We start from the raw sequence: 10,134 nt of genomic DNA on the forward strand, positions 1-10,134 counted from the left end.
AAGATTCATATGGTAGGAATGGAATATCTTGGTCTCAACACATGAGTAGGTGGTTCTCTCTCAGAACATATGAGTTGGAATGGTGTATGTGTTCTGATGGCTCTCTCTTCGAATGAAGAGGAGGTGGAGGGGTATATATAGCCTCCACACAAAATCCAACCGTTACACACAGTTTTCCAATCTCGATGGGACCGAATCAACAAACTCGGTCGGACCGAAAATGTAAACCTAGTGACCGTTAGAGATTTTCGGTGGGACTGACATGCAACTCGGTAGGACCGATATGGTTAGGGTTTGGGCATAACGTAATCTCGGTGAGACCGATTACACAAACTCGGTGAGACCGAATTTGGTAATTAGCTAACCAAAGAGTTGGTCAGGCAAACTCGGTGGGACCGATTTGCTCTTTCGGTGAGACCGAAAAGTTACAAAGGGGAAACAGTGAATTTACATTGCAATCTCGGTGGGACCGATTCGCTCTTTTGGTGAGACCGAAAAGTTACGAAAGGGAAACAGAGAGTTTGCAATCCCATCTCGGTGAGACCGAGATCCCTATCGGTAGAACCGAATTGCTAGGGTTTGGCGGTGGCTTATGACAAGTGAAACTCGGTGGCGCCGGATAGGAAGAATCGGTAGGACCGAGTTTGGCTTAGGGTTTAGGTCATATGTGGATATGGGAAAGTAGTTGAGGATTTTGGAGCATATCACTAAGCACATGAAGCAAGAGGATCATTAAGCAACACCTCATCCCTCCTTGATAGTATTGGCTTTTCCTAAAGACTCAATGTGATCTTGGATCACTAAAATATAAAATGAAGAGTCTTGAGCTTTTGAGCTTGAGCCAATCCTTTGTCCTTAGCATTTTGAGGGTTCCACTTTCACATCCATGCCATGCCAATCATTGAGCTTTCCTGAAATAATCATCTTGGAATAGCATTAGCTCAATGAGCTATATGTTGTTATGAATTACCAAAACCACCTAGGGATAGTTGCACTTTCAGTTGGGAAATGTGGTGCACCCCTGCGGGGAAGTTTATCTATTCGAATAGCCGTGTCCCTCGGTAAAAGGACGACCCGGAGTTGTACCTTGTCCTTATGACAACTAGAACTGGATACTTAATAAAATACACCCTATCAAGTGCCAGATACAACCCGGTGATCGCTCTCTCACAGGGCAACGAGGGGAGGATCGCCGGGTAGGATTATGCTATGCGATGATACTTGGTTAACTTCCCATCTACTCTCTTCTACTGCTACAAGATGGAGGCTGCCAGAAGTGTAGTCTTTGATAGGACTAGCTATCCCCCTCTTATTCTGGCATTCTGCAGTTCAGTCCACATATACTACCCCTTTCATGGATACCAATGCATATGTAGTATAGTTCCTTGCTTGCGAGTACTTTGGATGAGTACTCACGGTTTCTTTGCTACTTCTTTTTTCCCCTTTTCTCGGTTATTCCGATCATATGATGGAGTCCAGGAGCCATAGGATCCTGAGGATGTTGCTACATGGAGTTTGGCTTCAAGGAGTAGTTAGGAGGTCCTACGCAGGAGGCCTTGCCTTTTCGATCGTTGTTACTTTTGTGCTAGCCTTCTTAAGGCAATCTTGTTTAACTTATGTCTGTACTCAGATATTATTGCTTCCGCTGACTCTTGTGTATTCGAGTTTATGTATTTGAGCCCTCGAGGCCCCTGGCTTGTAATATAAAGCTTGTATTATTTTAATTTGTGTCTAGAGTTGTGTTGTGATATCTTCCCATGAGTCCCTGATCTTGATCGTACACATATGCGTGTATAATTAGTGTATGATCAAATCGGGGGCATCACATCCGCCGTCTAGAGGCGGAACCGAGCCAGAACCAATCTAGGGCTCCGGCGGAGCTGTTCTGCAGGGGAAACATCCCTCCGGGAGGGGGAAATCGAAGCCATCGTCATCACCAACGATCCTCTCATCGGGAGGGGGTCAATCTCCATCAACATCTTCACCAGCACCATCTCCTCTCAAACCCTAGTTCATCTCTTGTATTCGATCTTGTCCCAAAACCTAAGATTGGTACATGTGGGTTGCTAGTAGTGTTGATTACTCCTTGTAGTTGATGCTAGTTGGTTTATCCGGTGGAAGATTTTATTTTCGGATCCTTAATGATAATTAATACTCCTCTGATCTTGGTCATAAATATGTTTTGTAAGTAGTTACGTTTGTTCCTGAGGACATGAGAGAAGTCTTGTTATAAGTAACCATGTGAATTTGGTATTCGTTTGATATTTTGATTAGATGTATGTTGTCTCTCTCCTAGTGGTGTTATGTGAACGTCGACTAAATGACACTTCATCATGATTTGGGCCTAGGGGAAACCATTGGGAAGTAATAAGTAGATGATGGGTTGCTAGAGTGACAGAATCTTAAATCCTAGTTTATGCGTTGCTTCGTAAGGGGCTGATTTGGATCCATTTGTTTCATGCTATGGCTAGGTTTACCTTAATTGTTCTTTCGTAGTTACAGATGCTTGTGATAGGGGTTAATCATAACTGAGAGGCTTGTCCAAGGAAGGGCAGCACCCAAGCACCGGTCCACCCACATATCAAATTATCAAAGTAACGAACATGAATCATATGAGCATGATGAAAACTAACTTGACAACACTTCCCATGTGTCCTCGGGAGCGCTTTGCGTTTATATAAGAGTTCGTCCATGCTTGTCCTTTGCTACAAAAAGGATTGTGCCACCTTGCTGCACCTTGTTTACTTTTGTTACTTGTTACTCGTTTCGATTTATCTTATCACAAAACTATCTGTTACCGATAGTTTCAGTGCTTGCAGAGAATACCTTGGTGAAAACCGCTTGTCATTTTCTTCTGCTCCTCGTTGGGTTCGACACTCGTACTTATCGAAAGAACTACGATAGATCCCCTATACTTGTGGGTCATCACCCACACACAACTCAACATAGTGGGCCTGGTCAAGATGGCCCAATGGCATCATCATCATCACTTATCCCCAACATACATCATCGGCCTCCCTAAACTCTGAGCAAGTGATTTCGACTGCCAAAAACAAACATCAACCCAATCCTCATCGTAGAGGCAGTGAGGAAACACAAGAGGCCCGTGCCAGAAACTCAGTTACCTGCGCCGAGGGCAGCGCAACTCCTACCATGCAGGAGAGTTCTTGATATCGAACCACATAACAGACCCTGCATGAGCATCTATATAAATTATTCAATGGACATTGCAACACATAACAAGGTCCAAGGATTGTGCTTCATATGCATATGGAGGCTATATGACGACTCTATAATGTCAAGGTGGAAGCGAATGCATCTAAAAAAGAAACCTGACCAACTTATGCAACGTCAAGGTGGAAGCGAATACCTCTAAAGAATGGAATGTTAAAATACTAACGTCAATTTTTTAAGATTTTCCAGCAAACCCCGGAATCGCCATGCGAAAACAGATGGAAGTGTTATGTTGTTTATAAGAGTTCACTATGCTAAAGGGAAAATTGCAACGTAGTTCAAAAAATGACGGAAATATTGTCACTCTTCGTTGAGCAATTGCCATGCGCTCGATCAAGGTCTGACGGTCCAAAGGACATTAGCTGGGATTGCTTCAAAATATGGCGTTCGCTGGTTATCAAAGTCCAAAAAAAAGTTGAAAGCGAATATGGCAGGAGTCGAGGAGAGGCACACCGCACACGCATGAACAGAGAGAAGACAGAACATGGGATCCTTTTTTTTCAAGGGAAAGTGCAAATCTACTACTCCCTCCGTTTCAAAGTTGGGTTATTTATTTTGGAACGGAGGGAGTAGTAATCATGAAAAAAAGAAACGGACAAAAATTGATACACAATCAGGGCATCATCAACCTCCTCTTTCCTACGATCAGCAAAGCTGCCACGCTCGCCGTACTTGATACACGAACAGAGGCGTCATCGCCTGCTCTCCCCGCTATGATCAGCCAAAGCCGGCGGCCACGGCAGCTTGTACGGGTGAGCTGCTCCGGCGTACTTGTTTCTCTCGTGCTCGCGCTCAACTCGCATCGTGTCCAGCTCAACGGAGAACAGCCACGTCTCCTCGCTCGGTGTCAGCAGGACGTATCCAGCATTCGCGGAGACAATCATGGCTTCTTGCTGGAAAAAGCTCTCTTTGCGCCCCGGCAGCCCAAGGGTGGCCTCCGGCAACCTCAGGTGCATCTCCAGCAACCACTCATCGCCATCACTGTCTGGATGCCGGCGTGCAAAGACCTTGAGCTCGTTGTTTATCAGGCGTATAACGCGCAGCACGCCGTCGTCGCCGCCCACAACCCGAGAGATCCCTCTGTGGGATGGCCACCACACGGTCTCCGGGAATGCGGCGATGGAGAACTCCGCCGTGGACTCAGCAAGAACAAGTACATCGGTGTCACTTCCTTCGATTCCCCAATATACAGTGCCATTTGCACGCCCTACGAAATTTTCGGGGCCGAGCGTTGACGGGAGCTCGATGTCGCCGGCGATAGCGCTGGACACGAGGCGCCAACCGCCGTCCCCGCCGGTGGAGAAGATGCACGCAGTGGTTTCGTCGAAGGCAGCGAGGACCCTGAAGTTGGACATGCTGACGCGGCGGTCCGCGTCGTCGCCGTCGAGCAGGAACACGCCCAGGCGACGCCGGAACACGCCAGGCCAGAGGATCCCCTGGTAGAGTCCGGTGAGCGGCTCGCAAACGATGAGATCGTAGCCGTCGCATAGGAGGAGAAGGCTGCCGCGGCTGTCCGCGATGTCCCACGATCCGCTGTCCGGGAGGAAGTCGAGGGAGAAGCGGCTGCAGTCGACGACGACCGGCGAGGACGGGACGAAGAGGGGTCGACCGCCGTGGTCGGTGTGGTAGTCGCCGACGTGCGGCGCCTGCGGGCCGAAGCGGGCGAGGAAGCCGGGGTTGGCGACGACGCGGCACCACCGCTTGCAGGCGGCCGCGGCGCGGACGAGGCACGGGGACGGGCCGAGGCGGGCGAGGACAAGCTCGAAGAGATGGTCAGGGAGGTCCTGCACGGTGGTTGGTCCGGCCATTTTCTTCTTCTTTTTGGGCCTGTTCTTGCCCCGCCGACGATGCCCCGCTGATGACGCCATAGGCACGGGGAATGGCGTTGCTACTTGTTCGATATCTGTTGTGAAATTCCTGTCCAGATAAAACTATGTACTACTCCCTCTGTTTCAAATTACTTGTCTTGGATTTATCTAGATACAGATGTATCTAGACTACGGCCGGCCGTTGGGCGTTGACCCGGGGTGCGCGAGAGCGCCGCGCCCTACAAGGCCGTTTAGCCAGCGCCATCAGCGCACGCCAACGCGTCCCGCTGCGAAATTCGAGCTGGGCTAGAATAGACTGACTAGTTCTACAAACAGAAATATCCTGTCAAGGCGAACTTTTTCCTTGCACGCAGTGCTGCACGTCCATCTCAAAATGTCAGCGGTTAGCGACTGGGAAATATCCCCATTTTTTCATATATTTTTTTCGAGAGTAGGCCAATAGTGTATCATATTTTTATAGAAAGAAGCAGAATGTTTACAAGAACCCTATGACGATGCGAACATCGACAAGGTTACACCGACTCCAACTCGAACAAAACTAATAGCTACTCTCTCACAAATCTACTCAACCCTACCACTCCCACTCCCGCAAGCTTCCAAGTTTTAATCTCATCGAGAATTTGCTGGGCTAGCCTAATGGGGGAACTGACTTGCTCAGCCCGGTTAAACACTCTTGCATTTCTTTGTTTCCAAAGCAACCAGGCAGCAACAATGACAAAAGTGTCGAACCCTCGCTTGTATGGTTGTCGGAAGTTGCTCCTTGTCTTCAACCACCACTCTTGGAAGGTATCCAAAGTGTCTGGGATCTCCATATTCACCTGCATGATAAGGAAGCATTGGTGCCAGACTTCTCTCGCATAAACACATTGTGCCAAGATATGGTCCACATTATCTTCATCCCGCTGACATGTATAGCAAGCCTAAGTCACGTCCTGTAATCCATGGCGAGCTCTTCGATCAGACGTCCAGATGCGATATTGCACAGCCAGCCATACAAAGATCTTGCACTTGAGGGTCGCCCAGCTTCGCCAAATGCATGAGGTCGTGCTCGATCTAACCAGCCCCTGACATAACCTCTCATATGTGGATCTGGCCGTGTACGATCCTGATAGTTCACATGGCCATCGGAATACGTCCTCTGTATTGGCATCTCTCGGGGTGGTAGCAATGACATGTTGGAGGTGGATAAGTTGAATGTGAGCCATGTAAGACAGATCACCTCGAATGTCATTGAGCCATGCACTGTCAATCATTGCTTGCTGGATCATTCTTCTATTTTTTAATGCGCACATCCACAACTGCCACTATCATGGGCGCCACATCCGCGGCAGCGAACCCTTGGATCCATCGATCAGTCCAGAAGAGCACCTTGTTTCCTATCCCTGCTGTGATCTGGACGGTGCTATCAAACACCACTCTCGCCTCCTCATCCACATCATTTGTCAGTCCATGCCATGGCCGCTCAATGTCAGCACGGCGTAGCCATTCCCAGCGGACTCGAAGAGCTAGTGCTTGTAACTGCAGATTTTTGACTCCAAGGCCTGCAAATTTCATTGGTCTGCATATAGTGTTCCATGCAACCAGGCATTGCCCTACATTGGTTCTGTCTTTCCCAGCCCAGAAAAAAGATCTCATCCAAGTATTGATTTCTTCAAACACCCAGAGTGGTGGGTTCAGGACGAGCAGGTGGTGTATTGGCCTAGCTGCTATGACGCTCTTGACAAGGATTAGTCTGTCTGGTCTCTGTATAAGGCCTCTCTGCCAAGCTGGGATGAAATGCTTAACCTGGTCAAGCAGCGGCTGCCAGTCAGTCCTCGTGAGCTGGTTAATGGCGAGCAGCAACCCAAGATACTTGCATGGAAATGTCCCAAATTGGCAGTTTAGGAAGTTCATCACTCTCTCCTTGTCGTCTTGATCTCCATGAATTAGTATGGCAGAAGTCTTCCTGTAGTTTACTGAAGTCCTGAGGTAGACCCAAATATACTGAGCGCCTCTCTCACACAAGCCAGGTCAGAGGTGGATGGTCGAATGAACAGGGCCGCATCGTTGGCAAATATGGATAGCCGCTGCGTGTCCTTAATGCCCGAGAAGGATGAGAGAACACCCTCACTAGCTGCCTTGCCAATCATTGGTGTAAGAATGTCCATGGCTATAACGAAGATAAGAGGCGAGCTAGGATCTCCCTGCCTTAATCCTCGGTTGTGGTAAAATCTTTTTCCAGGACATCCCTTTACAACCACTTTAGTGCTCGCAGATTGCAGCAGGATTTCCAGCCAGCGAATAAACCTTGGACCAAAACCTTTGGCTCTTAGCACTTGGAAGAGGAAAGGCCAGGATAGTGTGTCAAAAGCTTTTGATATATCCAGCTTAAGAAACACACCTGGGGCTCTTCTAGTGTGGATTCTCCTTGCAACATGTCTAACCATTAAGAAGTTATCATGAAGCACTCTCCCCTTGATAAAAGCAGACTGACTGGCGTTAACTAGGGCTTTCATCTGCCTCCTTATTCTGGTTGTGAGCATCTTTGCGAATAGCTTGTCAAAGCTATGCGTCAAGCTGATTGGGCGGAAGTCGCCCACCTCCTCAGCATCACTTTTCTTCGGTATAAGTATGATGTAGGCTCGATTGAGTCTCGCAAAGCCGTATCCATCACATACATAAAGCTTGTGCACCACTGCCATCTTGATGATAGGCCATGCTCTCTGATAGAACGCTCCAATGAAGCCATCAGGACCCGGGGCTCTGTCGGGGTGCAGCTCATTTGTAGCATCGAGGACTTCCTGCTCCGTGAACATGTCGTCAAGGTCGGCTAGATCAATTGGTTGGACATCCAAGTAATCCAGATCAATCGTGAAGTCACGTGCTTGGTCAGACCCAAGCATGGATTCAAACGCAGCTGTGAACACCTCTTCTTTCTCTCTTTGCTCTGTGTACACAGCATCTCCAACTCTGACTTGCGGGATGAAATTTTTGGCTCTCCTTCCATTAGCAAAAGCTTGGAACAATTTTGTGTTTGCATTGCCCTCCCTGATCCATCTCATCTGTGATCTCTGCCTCTCAATGGTTCTTTGAAGCGAAGACATGCCCAACAGAACAAGTTTGAGGGTGCGCCGAAGCCACAGTTCCTGGTCCGTTAAGATGCGGCTCTCTTGTGCTTGATCAAACCAAAAGATCACCAAAGTTGCAACAGCCATGTGCATTTTAATATTCCCTGTCTTTCTTGGACTCCATGCTTGCAGCGCAACTGCCGTGTTTCTATATAATGCATCAAGCCTCTTGAAGGGATCAACCATGCTATCATCGCAAACCCAAGCCTCCCGCACAGCATCCTCAAAGCCCTTCAGCTTGGTCCAAAAACATGGCTGTCGTGTGAAGGTGCAGCGGGGCGTGGTCAGACACACCAGATGATAAAGCTTGGAGAAGACAGTCCGGGTTTGCCAACTCCCAATCCACCGAGACTAGCACTCTATCGATCTTGGTCATGGTAGGAAAACCTCGCTCATTTGACCAAGTGAATCTCCTCCCATGCATGTACACTTCTTTGAGCTCGTTGTTGTCCACGAAAGCCCTAAACTTTCCCATCATGCTTCGGTTTAGGTTAGCGTTGTTTTTCTCCGACGCTCGCAAGATCATGTTAAAGTCTCCCAAGACCATCCACGGCCCTGGACAGAGCTCTCTCCGCATGTTAAGCTGCTCCGGGAAGGCTGTTTTGAGCGCATCTCCTTGCGGAGCATAAACAACCGTTAGCCACCATTGATCATCCGCTTTAGTATGTATCATGCCTGTTATAAAGTCAGTGTCCAACTGTAGCTGGTCCACATCAACCATAGAAGAATCCCAAGCTAGTAAGATTCTTCCCCTAGTTTCAATAGCCGGCAAATAAGCATAACCATCAAAGGATGGCCCCAAGCATTGCATAACTGAGTAGCGATCAATTACATCAAGTTTAGTCTCCTGTAAACAAGTTACATTTGCCCTAATGGTGTTCACAAAGCCTCTCACAGCATCTCGTTTGGCTGGGTTATTCAGCCCTCTCACATTCCAACATATGATTGATGGGCTTGGATCCATAGATGAACAAGCATCCACCAGCTCCATCCCACTCCGGGACTACTACGCTCCCACCACTACCGAATCCTGCAGGGCAAGCGCCCCTCCGATGGGAAGGGTCTTGCCGAACAGAGCTGCAATAACACGGATGTGCTGCTCGCGCAGCGGTGAGTCAAACATCCCCTTGAGCTCCTCCACTGCCCTATCGTCAACCGTGAGATCCTCTACCGCAAGTCCTAGCGTTCATAGAAGCACATTTCTGCAGGCGACGCTTTAGATAATCCAGTTCCCGCGGTGCGCTTCGTGGCTCGAGTGGTGCGCCTAGGTGCTGAAGGAAATATGCCCTAGAGGCAATAATAAAGTTATTATTTATTTCCTTATATCATGATAAATGTTTATTATTCATGCTAGAATTTTATTAACCGAAAACATAATACATGTGTGAATACATAGACAAACAGAGTGTCACTAGTATGCCTCTACTTGACTAGCTCGTTAATCGAAGATGGTTATGTTTCCTAGCCATAGACATGAGTTGTCATTTGATTAACGGGATCACATCATTAGGAGAATAATGTGATTGACTTGACCCATTCCATTAGCTTAGCACTTGATCGTTTAGTTTGTTGCTATTGCTTTCTTCATAACTTATACATGTTCCTATGACTATGAGATTATGCAACTCCCGTTTACCGGAGGAACACTTTGTGTGCTACCAAACGTCACAACGTAACTGGGTGATTATAAAGGTGCTCTACAGGTGTCTCCGAAGGTACTTGTTGGGTTGGCGTATTTCGAGATTAGGATTTGTCACTCCGATTGTCGGAGAGGTATCTCTATGCCCTCTCGGTAATGCACATCACTTAAGCCTTGCAAGCATTGCAACTAATAAGTTAGTTGCGGGATGATGTATTACGGAACGAGTAAAGAGACTTGACGGTAATGAGATTGAACTACGTATTGAGATACCGACGATCGAATCTCAGGCAAGTAACATACCGATGACAAAGGGAACAACGTA

General features: G+C 47.8%; 1 protein-coding gene across 1 annotated transcript; it reads right to left on the bottom strand.

Annotated features, from left to right (window-relative positions):
- Window positions 1–3,734: 3,734 nt before the first annotated feature.
- On the bottom strand, window positions 3,735–5,115 carry LOC125535391 (uncharacterized). The gene has a single exon (XM_048698447.2). The coding sequence runs from the start codon at window positions 5,100–5,102 to the stop codon at window positions 3,927–3,929; it is 1,176 nt and encodes a 391-aa protein (XP_048554404.2). The 5' UTR covers window positions 5,103–5,115; the 3' UTR covers window positions 3,735–3,926.
- Between the last annotated feature and the right edge of the window lie 5,019 nt (window positions 5,116–10,134).

The sequence above is a fragment of the Triticum urartu genome, chromosome 1A (assembly GCF_056163025.1).
Source record: "Triticum urartu cultivar PI428250 chromosome 1A, HENAU_Tu73, whole genome shotgun sequence".
NCBI classification, from domain to species: Eukaryota; Viridiplantae; Streptophyta; class Magnoliopsida; order Poales; family Poaceae; genus Triticum; species Triticum urartu.